Genomic DNA, 17613 nt, shown 5'->3' on the forward strand with positions numbered 1-17613 from the left:
TCAGCTTAAAAATAATTTTTTGCTTCTCAGGAAGTAATCAATGTGACACTGTGGCTTCCTCCAGGACCATGCCCCTGGCATGCCACTCCATTCCCATGGCAACAGCTCTGTTTGGGTTCCACTGGCCTCTAATTCTTTAGCAGCTGCTGCAGGTAGGAGGCCTCCGGGCCTTTGTTGAGCGGCAGGGTGAACTATGCTGGCTAATTTCTTTCCTTCTCTTACAGCTTCTGAGCTTATTCACAAAGTTCTTCTACCTCCACCTCAGTGAACCCACGGTAAACATTGGTAGCGGGTAGACGTCAGCAAGAAAAAAAGGTACGAGGGTGTTCGTTCATTTAAAAAAATGCTAGTATGCAAATAGCATTCATGGGCACTTTTCCTCACTTGAGATCACAGTTATTCATGGTTCATGTTTGCATTATCACACAAGTGCCAGCGGGCTGGCCAAGGAGTTAGGAGTACAGTGCTCACTTCTGTGCGAGGAGAGGTTTAGACTACACCAATGGTTCTGACCTTTTCACCACTAAGAATTCTTTTGCTATTCATCCTCGGACTTCTAGACTCTAGCGTACCGAATTCATGTACTTATCCAAGGAAATTTTATTGAATAACTACTAACGAACAGGTCCTATTGTGAGTGGATACCTGAAGGGAGGAAACCCAGATTTGTACCCTTCCGGTGCTTACATTTTACGTTTTAAAAGGCTGACTCCACCAGTATACTTTGGTTCCATTTAGTAATCATAGGCTTATTTTCTCATGAGATAACCAGGGGTACCGCATCAATGTGATTTAATTTGTGCCAGCAATCAAAGAAAGGTGGATAGAATTTGTGCTGTAAATGAGCTCAATTAGGTTTATCAAAGCTTTTAAAATTGTTCTCAGAACCCCCCATTACTACATTGATGGCTCCCTGGGGCTTCAAGCACCCCAGTGTTGGAGTGATTAGCTAGAGCAAGGATCAGCAATAATTAATAGTTGAGGTTTTGCGGATCTGTGATGTGCTGAGCAGTCACAGACTATATGAATGGATGAATGAATGAATGAGTGGGTCTATATGTCAATACAATCTTATTTATGGACACCGATTTTAATTTATCATTTTCATGTCATGAAAACGTTCTTTCGATTTTTTAAAAACATAGATGCCTTTCTTGGCTCAGGGATTGTATACAAACAGCTGGCAGACCAAATGTTCATTGGGCTACTGGCTGAGGAGTGGTGATCCCAGAGCTAGATTAGCCCTTGCAGCTGTCTAGTCCCCTAAAGCATTAGTCTGGGAAACCCAAAGGGACACTCTACTCTGTTCTGTAGGGTCGCTAGGAGTCGATGCCCACTTAGTGGCAGTGATTTGGGTTTCTTTCTTTTTTGAGTTGTGACATTAGGTGCTTCTAATTTACCTGCCTCCTTATGGAGATGAGGCTCCGGGAGGGATCGAGTTTGGACTAAAACCCAAGCTTCTTTGCTAGTCTTAGGTCCAGTGGGCAGTCATGATTTCAGATGTGGCCCTTGTGTCCATGTGGCGCAGAAAATAGATACGTGGTCAGCTGCCCTGCCCTGGCGTTGACCATGTAAGGGCTGTCCTCTCTGAGCAGCCTGCGGCAGCCTAAAATGGTTCAGCCCGACCCTGGGCTTGCACACCCTTTCCCTTCAGCCCTTTCTCGGGTTGCCAAGGCCCAGCAGGCCCATCTGTCCTTACTATTTGAGTCCCTGTTGTCTCATTGGCTGCTTTCTGAGCAGCTGCAAAAATGTTTGTAACTTGAAGTGGAAGTTGGGGTCACCGGCATCAGGCTGAAACAGTCAGTCACTCAGCAAGGGCTCTTTCGGCTCTGACAGGCTCTCTTAGTTGTAAGGAGCAGGGTGAGTGTTTCGCAAACAATTGGCCGGCGGGCAATTAGCAGGGCTGGGTCTTTGCTCAGGGGCTGGAACAAGAGTGAGCATATTTTTTGTGTATGCGTGTGTGCGTGCTGCCCCTCAGGTCGTCGAACAGCTTGCAGTTGTCCATCTGGTGGCCCTGCCTTGCACTTGTTGGCTCCAGGTCGCCTTTCAGCCGCCTCTTGGAGGGAGGAGCCACCAGAGAGGGTCAGGTGCGATCCGGGGAAGGAGGCCCCATCGTCGGCCATAGAGAACCATGCTGCGCGGCAAAGCCCGACTCAACGTGGAGTGGCTGGGTCACTCGCCCGGACTGCTCCTCGAGCGCAGACCGCCCTTACCAGGACGTACGGCGCGCAGCTCCGGCCGGTAAGTCACGTGAGCACCCGCCCCGCTCCGCGCCTGCGTCATCTCCGTGCGCCGCGCCTGCGCCTTGTTCCCACCGCCACTTCCGGCTGCCTGTTTCCCGAGTTCCCAGAGGGTCCCGCCGCCCCGCGCCCGGTGTCTTGTGTTTCGTGTCTGCTGCCGGCCAGTGCCGCCATGGAGCGCCTGGACAAAGCGGCTCTGAACGCCCTGCAGCCGCCCGATTTCAGGTATCCCGAGCGCGGCGCGGTGGGCTCTGGCCGGCGGCCCTGCACGGCCCTGGGAGCGATCTTGCTGGATGTCTTTGTCCGGGGGTTGGGCGGGGATGCACCGGGAGGTCTGGACTGTGGGAAGACGCAGGTGGAAGGGGGCAAGGGCAGTCCCAGGCAGGGTGGGGTGGGGGGTGGAGGGCAGAAGTTGGGAGCAGGAAGCAGGTTAGGACATGGGGCTGGGCGCCAGTCCCCGGGGGTGAGACACCCTGTGTGCTAGACACTCATTGAAGTAAGAAAGGACTTCACTTCCTGGTTTTGAGGTGCAGGATAAGGAACTTGCCTAACAACAAACTCAGAGTTGGTAAGTGGTTGAGCTGCGCTGGGTCAGGCCCCTTGACTCCAAAGCTTGTGTTTGCAACCCTGGGGGGCTTTCCCCGCCCTCTCAGTGTCCATGTGCGTTTTTTTCCCCACCATGTACTATGAGGACACCAACCTTTAGGTTATGATTATGTAGAATTAAAATAGAGTACCTCGCCTGCTCAGACTCTAGTGTTTCCTAGTGGAATTTACAATGAATATGTGCTTTACTTTAAGTCTTCCTTGCCCCCAAAGGGACTGTGGTGACCTCTGTCTGCTTGTTGTTAGGTGTTAGCTGCAAAAGGTGATAGGAAGCGGGTGAGCTCTCTGTGGGTTCAGATTGAGGACTCAGTAAGTTTTGACTGAAACTTTGTCCTTTGCGGGAGGCCAGCTTTAACTCTGCCCTTGCCCAGTTCCTCATTTCTAACAAGTGTCAGCAACACTGACTCAGGCAAGCCATCGCTTCCCTTGGTTTGTCCTCCCTGGGCTGCCCTGCACACTCAGAGCCACCAGCTGCAGCACTTGGGGACTGGGAACGAAGGAGAAAATGGCCTATAAAAGTTAGAGGATGTCTTCTGGCTTTTCAAAGCTTGTACACTTAGGTTTGTTTACCTTTGTACCTTAGTCTCCTCCTTGTGAGGTTACAAGTTCTCATTGCCACCAGGTCCATTCCCACTCATTTCGATCCTATACGTCAGGGTGGAACTTTCCCAGCCCATGTGAGTTTCTGAGACGGTAACTTCACCTTCCTCAGGAGAGCTGGTGGCTTCAAGTGTGTGGCTTTGCAATTAGCAGCCCAACACCCCAGGGCCCAGACACATGAAGGTGCTTCGGTGGCAGAGCGATTAAGTACATGGGTGTGGACTGAAAGGTTAACAGTTGAAACTCACCAGTGGATCTGATCCGAGGGAGAACAGACCTTGAGCTCTCCTTCCACCATACTTTGTTGATGCTGTGTGCCCCACAGAGTGGTGAGTGGGCTCAAACTGGCCCACCTTTCGGTTAACTTAACGCACTGCGCCACATGGGCTGCTTCTGTAAAGATCACAGCCTGGGGAACCCTACGGCGCAGTTCCTATATCACTGGAATCTCTTCAGTGGCACACAACCACCACGACTACCCAGACAAATAGACGGTTGGAAACTTAAGGTAGAGACAGAAACGAGAAGGAACTGAAAGGAAATCAACTCCAAGTTCATCGACTGTGCAGACTGTGTGGGCCCTAGAAGTTAACATGCAAAATGCAAAGGTGGCCTTTAAGTGGTGGGATTGTGATTCTGTTGACCGTTAAAAATAATTTTATTGGGGATTCTTACAGCTCTTATAACATTCCACACATCAGTTATATCAAGCATAAATATGCTGCCATCATCATGTGTTGCCATCATCATTTCCAAAACATTTTCTACTTGAGCCCGTGGTATCAGCTCCTCTTTTTTCCCCCTCCCCTTCCACCATCCCACCCTCGTGAATCCTTGATCAATTATATAATTCAATTATTTTGCATCATTCACTGTCTGTTGTCCCTCTATCCAACCTTGTGATGGGTTCCACTTTTCTCCCCCTTTCCCTACCCAACCATCCTCCTACCCTCATAATATCACTCACTATTCATGGCACTGTTCCTGAGGGGGTTATCTGTCCTTAATTCCATGTGTCTAGAGCTCTTATCTGTACCAGTGTGTGTTCTCCAGTCTAGCCAGATTTGTAAGGTAGAACTGGGTCATGGTAGTGGGCGGAAGGAAGCATTCAGGAACTAGAGGAATGATGTGTTTTCGTTGGTGCTATACTGCACCTTGGTTGAATCATCTCTTATAAAACCCTTATGTGAGGGGGATATCCAATTGTCTACAGATGGGCTTTGAGTCTCCACTCCAAACCCCCTCATTCACAGTGCATAGTTGTTTGTTTTGGATCTTTTGATACCTGATCCCGTTTACACCTCAATATCACACAGGCTGGTGTGCTTCTTCCATGTGGGCTTATTTCCTTCCCTGCCGGATGGCTGCTTGTTTAACTTCAAGCCTTTAAAACCCCAGACGCTATATATTTTGATAGTCCGGCCCCATCCACTTTCCACCACATTTGCTTATGCACCCATTTTGTCTTCAATCATGTCAGAAAGGAGAGTGTATCAAAGAGTGCCAGGTTATTAGAACAAAGTGTTCTTGTGTTTAGGGAGGCCTTGAATAGAGGCCCAAAGTCTTGTCTGCTATCTTAATGCTTAATCTATATGTACATTGGTCTCTATTCCTTTCATTATAAATTAATATATTTACATATATACATGCCTATAGCTCTACCTCTAAATAGCTTTTGCCTCCTACTTCTTTCCTTTCACCTTCCTCCTGTCCCACTATCATGTTCACCCTGCATTTGGCTCAATTCCACTTGGATACATTGCACTTGAGCAAACCCCACCAAACATTATATGCCCTCCCTGCCATCAATTTTAGATCTCTTTTTGTTCCCTTATCCCTGAGTTTATTGGCTCCCCACTCCCCCTCCCCGCTCCTCTTCTCCCATGTCTCCCCTCACCCCCCGCCCCCACAACCACCAGTCCTCGGGATTTTTCGTTCTGTCTGTTTTATATAGATACATATAGGGTGAAAGAAAAACAAAAGCAAATAAGCAAAAGAAGAAAAAAAGCGCCAATAGTTCCAGGTCTGTCTGCTGAGCTTATGTATGTTTTCTAATCAAGTCTGATGAGGTGCTAAGCCCTGTCCTCCAAATCAGAAGTCTACTTTCAGGATTCCTCGGGGACTTGGTTACTTTGCTCCCCTTGGTGCTCCCTGAAAGGTAAGGAGTTTGTGTTTATTAGACAATGGGGGTTGTGTAATTCTTTGAACACCAAAGTTCTTTTTTTTTCCTTTTTTAAAACATTTTATTAGGGGCTCATACAACTCTTATCACATTCCATGCACATACATACATCAGTTGTATAAAGCATATCTGTACATTCCTTGCCCCAATCATTTTCTTTCTTTTCTTTTTTTACATTTTATTAGGGGCTCATACAACTCTTATCTCAATCCACACATATACATACATCAATTGTGTAAAGCACATCCATACATTCTTTGCCCTAATCACTCTCAAAGCATTTGCTCTCCACTTAAGCCCTCTGCATCATGTCCTCTTTTTTTTACCCCGCCCTCCCCGTTCCCCCTCCCTCATGAGCCCTTGATAATCCACAGATTGTTATTTTGTCATATCTTGCCCTATCCGGAGTCTCCCTTCCCCCCCTTCTCTGCCGTCCATCTCCCAGGGAGGAGGTCACATGTGGATCCTTGTAATCAGTTCCCCCTTTCCAACCCACTCACCCTCCACTCTCCCAGCCTCGCCCCTCACACCCCTGGTCCTGAAGGTATCGTCCACCCTGGATTCCCTGTGCCTCTAGTTCTCATATGTACCAGTGTACAGTCTCTGCCCTATCCATTCCTGCAAGGTAGAATTCGGATCATGGTAGTTGGGGGGAGGAAGCATCCAGGATCTGGGGGAAAGCTGTGTTCTTCATCGGTACTACCTCGCACCCTGATTGACCCATCTCCTCTCCTTAACCCCTCTGTGAGGGGATCTCCAGTGGTCGACACTTGGACCTCGGGTCTCCACTCTGCACTTACCCCTTCATTCACTATGATATATATATATATATATATATATATATATATATATATGTGTGTATACACACACATACACACACACACACATATATATATTCTTTTTTTTGCATGATGCCTTATACCTGGTCCCTTTGGCACCTCGTGATCGCACCGGCTGGTGTGCTTCTTCCATGTGGGCTTTATTGCTTCTGAGCTAGATGGCTGCTTGTTCACCTTCAAGCCTTTAAGACCCCAGACACTATCTCTTTTGATAGCCGGGCACCATCAGCTTTCTTCGCCACATTTGCTTATGCACCCGTTTGTCTTCAGCGATCGTATCATGGAGGTGTGCAGCCAATGATATGATTTTTTGTTCTTTGATGCCTGGTAACTGATCCCTTTGGGACCACGCGATCACACAGGTTGGTGTGTTCTTCCATGTGGGCTTTGTTGCTTCTGAGCTAGATGGCCCCTTGTTTATCTTCAAGCCTTTAAGACCCCAGTCACTATCTCTTTTGATAGCCGGCCACCATCAGCTTTCTTCACCACATTTACTTGTTCACCCGCTTTGACTTCAGCAGTTGTGTCAGGAGAGTGAGCATCATAGAGCGCAAATTTAATAAAAGAAAGTATTCGTGCATTGAGGGTGTGCTTGAGTAGAGGCCCAAAGTCCTTCCGCCACCTTAATACTAAACCTATAAACGTAGACACTTAGATCTATTTTCCCATCCATATATATATATATATATATATATATTTGCATGTACATGTCTTTGTCTAGACCTCCATAAATGCCCCTTGACTCCCAGCTCCTTCCTCCATCTCCCTTGACTTTCCTCCTGCCCCACTACCATGCTCCGTCCCCACCTGGGCTACAGCTATACCTCTTCTCTAAACAACCTTACCCTTGATCATTCCCCACCAGGCCTGCCACTCCCCCCTCACTACCATTTTGGGTCCCATTTTGTTCCCTTGTCCCTGTGTTTGTTAACACCACTTCCTTACCCCCCTACCCCTTCCGTTGTTTTTCCTCCAGATAGTTCATCCAGCCTGTCCTATTCAGACAGACCTGTGGAGACACTAACATGCACGAAAACAAGACAGAGGAAAACAAAGCAACAGTATACAACCAGACAACAAAATGACAAAAACAAACCACTGACAAAGAACAAAACAAAACACTTCACAAAAGAAAGGCTTGTAGTTCGTTCAAGGATCGTTTCCTGGCCCTTAGGAGCGTTTTCCAGTCCAGTCTGTTGGGGCACCACGCCCTGGCCCCAAAGTCCACTGTCAGCATTCCCTGGGGACCTTGCTACTCCATTTCCTTGCTGTTCCGCTGCACTCCCCCAGTGCTTTGCCTCGGGGTGGTGGGATCAGGTGAACAGCAAAGTTCTATTGAAGTAACTAAGGAACAGAACATCCATTTATAATTTCTTTTTAACAGCTATTCTTGTTTGTCTTAGGTCTATCGGTAGCATGTATGTAGATAATTTATCAAAATCTCAATGTCTGTGTTGGGGTGATACAAGCTTAAACATTGCGGATGTATCCCAAGTTTATGTGTGTTTCGCGCGCCATCTGTTGTGGACAGATCATGAGATAACTCGTGATTTCTACACGCTGTCTTCAGATGTGCTTGGATATATTTTAACTACTTCGTTTATGTAGGTGTTTACATCAGTAGTGAATGTATCAAACTCGATTGTCTTCATGTTCTTTTTGTTTATTTACCATTTTGGTTAAATCAAATAGTTATTTGTTTGAATTGTTTTTCAAGGAGTTGTGCACTTACAATGATCAAACCTTAGTGAAATGCAAAGCATCACCTAAATCGCTCAAGTGGTCTCCCGCTACACAAAAAGACATGAAGAAATTCTTAGTCCTGATTCTTCTAATTTTTCAACGTAATATGGATTATGTTGATTATTTTTACAAGAAGTTTATAATTTCATGAAAATTATAGTTCAAAAAAAATAATACTGTTACGTGTACATTGCAAAAATATTGTTTCGTAATGTGAGATGTTTTATATTCAAAACCTGAAAGCTATAAATAAATATAATCGGTGATGAGATATAAACCCATATATGGTTTAATGCAAAAAAAACCCACCAGCCAAAAAAAATACACGGTCACTTGGGTAAGTTGGTAAAAAAAAAATCCGGTCTTTAATGTGTTAAAACGCTCAGCTACTAACTGAATGTTGGAGGTTCAAGTTTACCCAGAGGTGCCTCCAGAGCAGTTTCACTGATGCACATGAGGTCGCTATCAATTGGAATTGACTGGATGGCAACTGGTTTGGTCATCCCACTGTGCACTGTGTGACGGCCCCTTCCAGCTATGTCCCACTGCATGCCCACCTGGGACGTCTTGTAAGGTTATAATGACAGTTAAGAATGGGGGATAGTGGCTGGGCTGTTTGCTAAGAAGTGCCGATCCTGTCTCAGTAACCTTCTGGTCCTGCTCTGCCCCTGCCCTGGGCAGCAAGGGGAAGGAATCCTGTTACTCATGAGAGACGGCCTGGCCCCCTGCCTCCACTGCACCAGGCCCCCAGCCATGGCTCCTGCTGACCCAGTGGCCTCAGCCGTAGAAGTGTTGGGAGCAGGGACAGAAAGGTGGCTCCGAAGCACTAGAGAAGTGCAAAGCCCATGGGAGCCAGGGCAGGCCGACTGCGGGAGGGAAAGTTGCTGAGGGTGTCTCTGGAGACAGGCAGCTGGACAGCAAGTGCCTGCTGCATCATTCTAGCTTCGGAGATTTGTGGGTGATCATGCAGGAGCCAGTCTTCTGCAGCCCCTGGGCACAGTAGCCCGGGCTCGCTCCTGTGTGTGGTATGTGTTTGCAGGGCTCAGCTATTTGTGGTCAACACGGGCTGTATACATTCCCTAGCCCCCACATCTGCTGCCCATTCTTTTTTGACTCAAGGAGCTCTGGTGGCTTAATGAGTTATGCTTTGGGCTGGTAACCACAAGGTTAGCAGTTTCAACACACCAACTGCTCCTTGGGACAAAGGTGAGGTTGGCTTCTCCCGTAAAGATTGACAGCGTCGAAAATCCACAGGGCCAGTTCTGGTGTGCCCTACATGGGCACTGTGAGTCAGAACCGAGTCCATGGCAGTAGGGATTATGTATTTTCATTTTTAATTGTGAAATTTAGCAGCGGTGCATATCTAAATTGGGGTAGACATTCAAAACACTTGTTTTACCAATGGGTCAGCAGTTGTACTGGGTCAAAAAAGTTTGAAGATCATCAATACAAAGTTGAGATGTTCCCCTTTCTGGGCTGCCAGAAACCTCCCAGCTAATTGTGTCCCAAATCAAACCAAACCTGCCGTTAGTCTTCAGAGGTCCATAGAGGCTGGGCTGCCTCCTTTCTTTGGCTACAGAAAACAGTTCACTGTGGCCGCCAGCTGAAGATTACCAGAAAGAGAAAGGTGTATCCTTACTGGTCCCCCCACAATGAGTAGTTGAAAACCCCAAGCTCACGGCCATTGAGTCAGTTCCAAGGACAGGGTATCCCTGTGGGTGCGTGAGCTGCTGCTCCCCCCTGCCCCCCACCACGAAGCGGCTGGTGGTGACCTTGTGGTTAGCAACCTGATGTGTAACCACTACACCCCCAATAACACATGCACACACGTAGACAGTGGAGAAATTACATTATGCCTTCCAAAAAAATGCCTGGGGGGCTCTGGCACAGTGTGCTATACTACAGGTGCCTTGTGTCGCTTCCAGAAGTGAATTCCAGCTCCGCTCACGTGCTTGCTTTTGCTCATTTTTGTATTTAAGAAGGGTGTAAACCAGGGAGAGAAGTCATGGGTCCAGTTTGGCAGCATCCCGGTCACTGGCCAACAAGCCATTAAAATTGTGCATTTTTTTCCTGTTAAGGTGATAATTATTCCCTGATGCTTAGCCTTGAACCTACTGAAGCCTGCCAATAAATCATGTGCTATTGATCAGCAGTGCAAACAAAGGAAAGACGGCACCGGCATAAAGAGCATAGAGTAGCTATCCGTCCATCTGCGTTGACATCCTCACAGCTGCCCTCTGACTGGCTTTTAATTGGAGGCGTCAACAAAGCAGAACTGAGAGACGATCGCTTGCAGCTCAACAACTAAATGCCGGAATCCTGATCATCTTTGGTGAAGCCATAAGCTGTGTTAGGGTTGCTTCTTTCATAGCGTCTTGATGGCTTATCGACGCCAGTGTCTTTGAACAGTGCCAAGCAAGGGGACTTTGAAAAGGCAAAAATGGAATGACACGTAAATGGAATTTTCCCACCAACTTTCTGAATTCCCCTTAAATGCTTGTGAACATATAAGACTGGGGCTTTGTATGCTTCACATTTGGATTTTGTGATGTCTTTGTTAAAGTCAGCCAGTTAACTGCTGATACTGTGCACATTTCCCTCTTCTCAGTCTAAATCTTTGAGCCGTTAGAAGCATGTCAGGAATTAAATGTAAGTCCTGTGCCACCTAGCAATGGTGTGGCAGTGAGCGAATCTGAGGTCGAAGAGCTGTGCTTGCTAGAAAAGAGGGGAACAAGGGAGCTGAAGAAAATGAGTGTGTGCCCTGGGCCTACTTCGAAATGGATTGAGCCGGGGAACGACATGAAAGGCTGGAGTATTTCTCACAGGGAACATAGTCCAGCCGTCCCTCTCGCACTTCAGACCAAAGTGGAGCTTCTGGTAAATGACAGATTTCGAGGTGGGTCTCACTTGGATTTCTACCTTCATCAAGAAGTGGCCTTTTTGAGTGGATGGGAGCCACTATAGGCTGGCAACTTGAGATGACTGGGAGCGAAAGATGGTTAATTTCTGTGAATCTGCCCCCCACGGCATCTCAACTCAGGATCTCTGCAGTGGGCGTAATTACTGTAACTGAGCACCCGATGTCTTTTGACATTTCTTTCATTAGGACAGTAGTAGTTGTGTTAGGGGTGAACACTAGCAATTGCTACCACTGGGCATGATGGGGCTTGCTTACTGTGGTCGTAGTGCTGATTTTTAAGTAAGTTACCACAAAACAACAAAAAGGTAAAAAACCAAGTACTCATCTCAGTAATAGGAAGGGGTGGATGGACTCATGTTATGGCTAAATTGTATAAAGGGCTAGGTAGGGGAGAGAGAGGTTCTTTTTGAAGAAGTCTTTTAAAATGTTCAACTTTATGGCTACTAGCAAGAAACTTTTTTTTTTCAAAATTATATTCGTCTATGGGTGGCCTAGGAGTCCTGGTGGTGTAGTGACCAGTTGGGCTGCTGCTATCCGCAAGGTTGGCAGTTTGAAGTTACCAGCTGATTCTTGGGAGAAAGCTGGGACTTTTCACGTATAAACAGTTACAGGCTTAGATACCCACAGGGGGTCTTTATGAGTCGGTATTGACTTGGCAGTGAGTTTTAAAATAAAATTTTTTATAGGCAGCCTGTCGTCCAGGCTGCAGCTACTAGATGAGCAGTCAACCACCCAGGCAAAGAGTTACCAGAGAGTGGGATGAATGGGTGCCGTGCTGGAATTCATGAGTCCACGCCACTCTGACCACTGACGTTGGCAGCAGTTACAAATGTCTGCAAGTGGCCAGCTTCTACTTGGGGAGAAAGACCCAGGGGAGTCCTCTGAAGTGGTTTCTAAGGGGTTGACAAGAAGACTTTGAAGGCAATGAGAATGACATCTGATTAGAAGAGCGTCTGCCGGCAGTTTGGCAAGAAGTTCATTGGTACTGTGAGGGATCAGATTCTGAAGGGTTCTGGGAGTTATCTGATGCTGATGCAGATAAAGGTGGTGAATGAATAAACACAATTTTAAAAAAAAGATGCAACCCTTTCTCCTGGTGACTTCTTTGTTGATTTTAAAAACATTGTCCAAAGATGTTTCCGTTGATTTAGGAATGTGGTGAACTGTCTGTCCACAGTATTCTGTACTTTCAGGTTGTGACGCGACATCCCATTTTCCTCAAGGGTCCATTTAGTTCTCCCTTAGGTTGCACGTGCTTTAGAAAAGAGTTTCCTTAAATGATGCTTCCATGAGATTCTTATCCTGAGAACCTTAAAGTCGGTAGATGTTTTTCAAAATCGGTATAGTTGGGTGAAGGGAATCACAGCGTGAAACACGAGGGAGCCAGAATCAAGAACCAAACTTACTGCCATCAAGTCCATCCCAACTCCTAGTGAGCCCATAGGACAGGGTTGAATTGCCCTACGGGTTTCCAGGCGACACCTCTTTTCAGTAGTAGAAAGCAGAGCAGCTGTGGGTTTCAAACGGCCAGCCCTGGGGTTAGCGCCCTAAAGAGTAACCTACTGTGCCACCAGGGCTACTGTACGAGGCAGAATTGGGGCAGCGGGGTGGGGTGGGGTGTGTATGAGTGAGAGAATAGGACCGGGTCAGAGCAATAGAAGGCTTGATGAGGTGTTGAATGTAAACCTGGATGCCATGCTCCAAAGACGTTTACTTACTTCACAATAAAAATGGGAAAAATGAAATAGTGTACTTACTTAGGGAAAGACTGTCTGGGGACTGGACTGCTCATCTTGCAAAAATGTATAACATGCACTGTTGATTACACAAGACAAAGGTAAAGTGACCAGTGGGGAGGCAGTTCAAAGTGTGTTGAGGTAGTCTGAAGCTGCTTAATTTCCCCGCCCCCAGGGCCCTTCACGTAAATGAGGGAAAGCTCCAGGGCCTGCTGCTTCCCTAACAGGTGAGGCATGCGACTGTGTCAGGGCCCTGGCATTGCTGTGAGGAAGTGTTGCTCCTTTGGCCTTGCCAGCAACAGCTACTGATGTGCATAGCGACTTAGTGAGAAGGCAGTTGACATGACATTGAGGACAATTGGGGAAATGGAACCCACAACTCCGCTTGAGTACCTCATCTAGAGTTCTCTTTCATGCGCATATATTCGATACCTGATGGGTAGTACCTTAGAGGGCAGTGATTTTTTTCTGTAAAGGATCAAGTGGTCTGGGTCAGATAATTGAATCTGCCTTTGAATAATTGCAATTATTTGTCATATCCCTCAATGTAGATCATTGTAGAAATTATTTTCCTGGTATGGGAACGCTTACATTACCGAGCTTTTCTTTCATGGTATTCTTTTTTTTTTAAACATTTTATTAGGGGCTCATACAGCTCTTATCACAATCCATACATATACATACATCAATTGTATGAAGCACATCTGTACATTCCCTGCCCCAATCATTCTCAAAGCATTTGCTCTCCACTTAAGCCCTTTGCATCAGGTCCTCTTTTTTCCCCCCTCCCTCCCCGCTCTCCCCTCCCTCATGTGCCCTTGGTAATTTATAGATTGATATTTTGTCATATCTTGCCCTATCCGGAGTCTCCCTTCCCCCCCTTCTCTGCCGTCCATCTCCCAGGGAGGAGGTCACATGTGGATCCTTGTAATCAGTTCCCCTTTCCAACCCACTCACCCTCCACTCTCCCAGCATCGCCCCTCACACCCTTGATCCTGAAGGTATCATCCACCCTGGATTCCCTGTGCCTCCAGCCCTCATATGTACCAGTGTACAACCTCTGCCCTATCTAGTCCTGCAAGGTAGAATTCGGATCATGGTAGTTGGGGGAGGAAGCATCCAGGATCTGGGGGAAAACTGTGTTCTGTATTGGTACTACCTCGCACCCTGACTGACCCATCTCCTCTCCTAAACCCCTCTATGAGGGGATCTCCATTGGCTGACACTTGGGTCTTGGGTCTCCACTCTGCACTTCCCCCTTCATTCAATATGGTATGTATATATACATATGTATATATATACACACACACACACACATATATACATCCATATATCTTTTTTTTTTGCATGATGCCTTATACCTGGTCCCTTTGGCACCTCGTGATTGCACCGGCTGGTGTGCTTCTTCCATGCGGGCGTTTTTGCTTCTGAGCTAGATGGCCGCTTGTTCACCTTCAAGCCTTTAAGACCCCAGACACTATCTCTTTTGATAGCTGGGCACCATCAGCTTTCTTCGCCACATTTGCTTATGCACCCATTTGTCTTCAGCGATCGTATCATGGAGGTGTGCAGCCAATGAGACGATTTTTTGTTCTTTGATGCCTGATAATTGATCCCTTTGGGACCACTCGATCACACAGGCTGGTGTGTTCTTCCATGTGGACTTTGTTGCTTCTGAGCTAGATGGCCGCTTGTTTATCTTCAAGCCTTTAAGACCCCAGTCACTATCTCTTTTGATAGCCGGCCACCATCAGCTTTCTTCACCACATTTACTTGTTCACCCACTTTGGCTTCAGCAGTTGTGTCGGGAGAGTGAGCATCATAGAGTTCAAATTTAATAAAAGAAAGTATTCATGCATTGAGGGAGTGTTTGAATAGAGGCCCGAGGTCCTTCCGCCACCTTAATACTTAACCTATAAATATAGACACATAGATCTATTTCCCCATCCTCCTATATTTATTTGCATGTACATGTATTTATCTAGACCTCCAAGAATGCCCTTTGACTCCTAGCTCTTTCCTCCATCTCCCTTGACTTTCCTCCTGCCCTACTACCATGCTCCGTCACTTTCATGGTATTCTTAATGTTTGTGCTGCGGGTGGATGCTTTAAAAAGCAGCTTACTCTATTTCTTTTTATTTAAATCTTTGAAGTAATTTGAGAAAAGTTATGTTCTTAAGAATAACTACACTGCATTTCAGAACAAAACTTTGTCCCTTGTGGTATTTGATTTTAAAATAATCTGAGGAGAAGTAGAATTCACTGACTAAAGAATGTGGTCACATCTCGCTTGTGATGCAGCCATTTGGTTTGGCGAAGTGTCCATTGAAGTGGAGCTGCCAGGTAAGAAGGCTCTCGAGGCAGGATGCGGCGACTGCAGCCACATGGTTCTCTTGGGGGGGAGGGGTGGTTCATGTCGTATCGGGCCAGTATCCATCTCACCCATGAGATTTTCTGAGCGCCTGGGGTTGTGCATGCGTTAATTGTGATTTGCACACGTGTGTACTGGACCTTAGCAGTAGTCAGTAGGAAGTGGCAGGTGCCAATGGTGCGATCCTATGATCATCCAAGTTCACCCAGAGTTCTCTGCGGGGTTGTGGCTCCATTTCTGGTCTGTAACTGCATGGAGCCTGGAGCCTGGGCACACGGCTGCTCAGGAAGGGCTGGATGCGAGTGCTGACTTTTGTTGTATGATTTCTTCCAGGAGTGACAGTTCCTTAGCATCAACTCTGAAGACGCTGCTGTTCTTCACGGCCTTGATGATCACAGTTCCCATCGGCCTGTACTTCACCACTAAGTCGTACATATTTGAAGGTAATGCTAAACTCATACAATAAGACATTTCCCACTCGATTTCTCTGATTTCTTTGTCTCTGCAAACTGGGCAGTCTTCACTGTGCTTCTTCCACCGCATTGTGCTGTTTGTAAACACGCTCACAGTGAGTCTTGCTTTGAGAAACGGGCTGCTTCATCACTTGCAGCTATTTCAACTTTGGTGACGTCTTTGTTCGTCCTTCTCTGAAATCACTTGTAGAGCCTTTCTTTTGGTGTTGCTAAGAGAGGTACTTGGCTGGCATGGGAAGTGGAATTTAAGGAATGGCCTTTTGGTGGGGGCCTTGGTAGAATGCTCACCCTCCTGTGGGAGACTCAGTCGATTGCTGACCAGCACACGTCATGCCCAGCCACTGTTTATCTGTCAGTGGAGGCGTGCGTGTTGCTATGATGCCATGTGGGTTTTGGAGTTCTTCCAGACTAAGATGAAGTAGGAAGAAAGGCCTGGTGATCTGCTTCCACAAATCAGTCAGTGAACGAAAGCCCTGTGGATGACAACTGTCTGATACACAGCCCAGCATAGGCGTGGCACGAGCTCCCCCGGAGTTGGATTGACTCAGCACCAACTGACACCCCCCCCCACCTCCTTTGCGGCAGGCATTGGGAGGAAGAGAAAATGAAATTACGTTTTTGCTGTTCCAGGCTTTAGATGAAGTTGTAGTTATAGTTTTCTTTAAACATTTTTTCCTAGTACATAGAAGAGCCCCATATCTTTGAGTAGTTACTTAATTGATCACCTCTCGACTAGGTTAAAGTACAGGGAAAGCCCATGTGTGACAGAATAGGACTTATCCATGCGATTTTTCTTTATGGAAGTGGATCACCAGGGCTTTCTTCCAGGCACTTGCCGGGTGGGTTCGAACCACCTACCTGTAGGTTAGCAGGCAATCGAAAACGTTTGCACCACCTAGACTCCTGACTTCATAAGGATGTAGCTTGTAAAACTTGTATGTTTTGTTTTCATATTTTGGTAACATCTGGACCAACATGGAAACCCTTTTCTCTTATAGGCGCCTTGGGCATGTCCAATCGGGACAGTTATTTTTATGCTGCCATTGTGGCCGTGGTCGCTGTTCACGTGGTGCTGGCTCTCTTTCTGTACGTGGCGTGGAATGAAGGCTCACGCCAGTGGCGCGAAGGCAAACAGGATTAAAGAGGACACCACCTTTGGATAACACGCAACCAGTTCTTGTAAAATGCAAACGCACTTGGGGTTGTGGTGGCTGTAATAAAATTGAGAGAATGTGGCATGTTTGACTAGCATCGATGTGGGCCCTCTTCCCCCGTGGTGTGTAGAATCCGTTTTGACTTGATGAGCCTCTTGCTGATAAAGAGTTTGGAAACCATAAACGAGTTCCACGTAGTTCCGGGAAGAATTGCATTCTCTTGCAACAAAGCTGAGTTTTAATAGCATTTCCATCTTTTTTCATGTGTTTTGTAACATTTCCATCGTATAGAGTTGGTTTTGCCTAGCACTCCTCTGGATAGCTGTAGAATTGACGGAAAAGCAACTCCAGACTGTGCTGTACACTGGAACATTTTTTTCCAAACTCATGACAAGCACCAGGCCATTGTTTGTTTGTTGTTATTGTTAAATTTCCTAGAAAAAGTTGTTTAAATTGTAGACACTGGAATTGTTCTAAGTGCTGCTGAGGAATTCTGCATAAAGCATACTTCCTCGTCAGTGGGATTCTTGCTGTATATGATTTTTGTAGGGAAACTCAGCTTCCCCTGTACCTCCCTTCATGATAAAAGGACTCTATGGTTTATTCAAAGCGACAGAGCACAAAGCAGTTCCCGGCTCCATATTGTCCGAGGGTCCGTGAGACCCTGGCTTCAGTCTACCTTGGCCAGCCTTTTGGTGTGTGCGACCTAAAACCACTCCCGACTGATTCTCAGTAATGCAGAGGGCCGA

At 46.7% G+C, this 17613-nt stretch overlaps 1 protein-coding gene across 1 annotated transcript; it reads left to right on the forward strand.

Moving 5' to 3' along the window:
- Positions 1–2310: 2310 nt before the first annotated feature.
- VMA21 (vacuolar ATPase assembly factor VMA21) lies at positions 2311–16945 on the forward strand. The gene is made up of 3 exons (XM_075539033.1): positions 2311–2465; positions 15571–15680; positions 16709–16945. Exons 1-3 carry the CDS (start codon positions 2413–2415, stop codon positions 16849–16851), a joined length of 306 nt encoding a protein of 101 aa, XP_075395148.1. The 5' UTR covers positions 2311–2412; the 3' UTR covers positions 16852–16945.
- Positions 16946–17613: the final 668 nt, after the last annotated feature.

Source organism: Tenrec ecaudatus, chromosome X (assembly GCF_050624435.1).
Source record: "Tenrec ecaudatus isolate mTenEca1 chromosome X, mTenEca1.hap1, whole genome shotgun sequence".
NCBI classification, from domain to species: domain Eukaryota; kingdom Metazoa; phylum Chordata; class Mammalia; order Afrosoricida; family Tenrecidae; genus Tenrec; species Tenrec ecaudatus.

Excerpts from the sequence above, each read along its gene's own strand:
- VMA21 (XM_075539033.1), top strand. The coding sequence starts at position 2,413 with ATGGAGCGCCTGGACAAAGCGGCTCTGAACGCCCTGCAGCCGCCCGAT. Across the intron at positions 2,466-15,570 it reads CTGCAGCCGCCCGATTTCAG|GAGTGACAGTTCCTTAGCAT; the intron begins GTATCCCGAGCG and ends GATTTCTTCCAG. Across the intron at positions 15,681-16,708 it reads TAAGTCGTACATATTTGAAG|GCGCCTTGGGCATGTCCAAT; the intron begins GTAATGCTAAAC and ends TTTCTCTTATAG.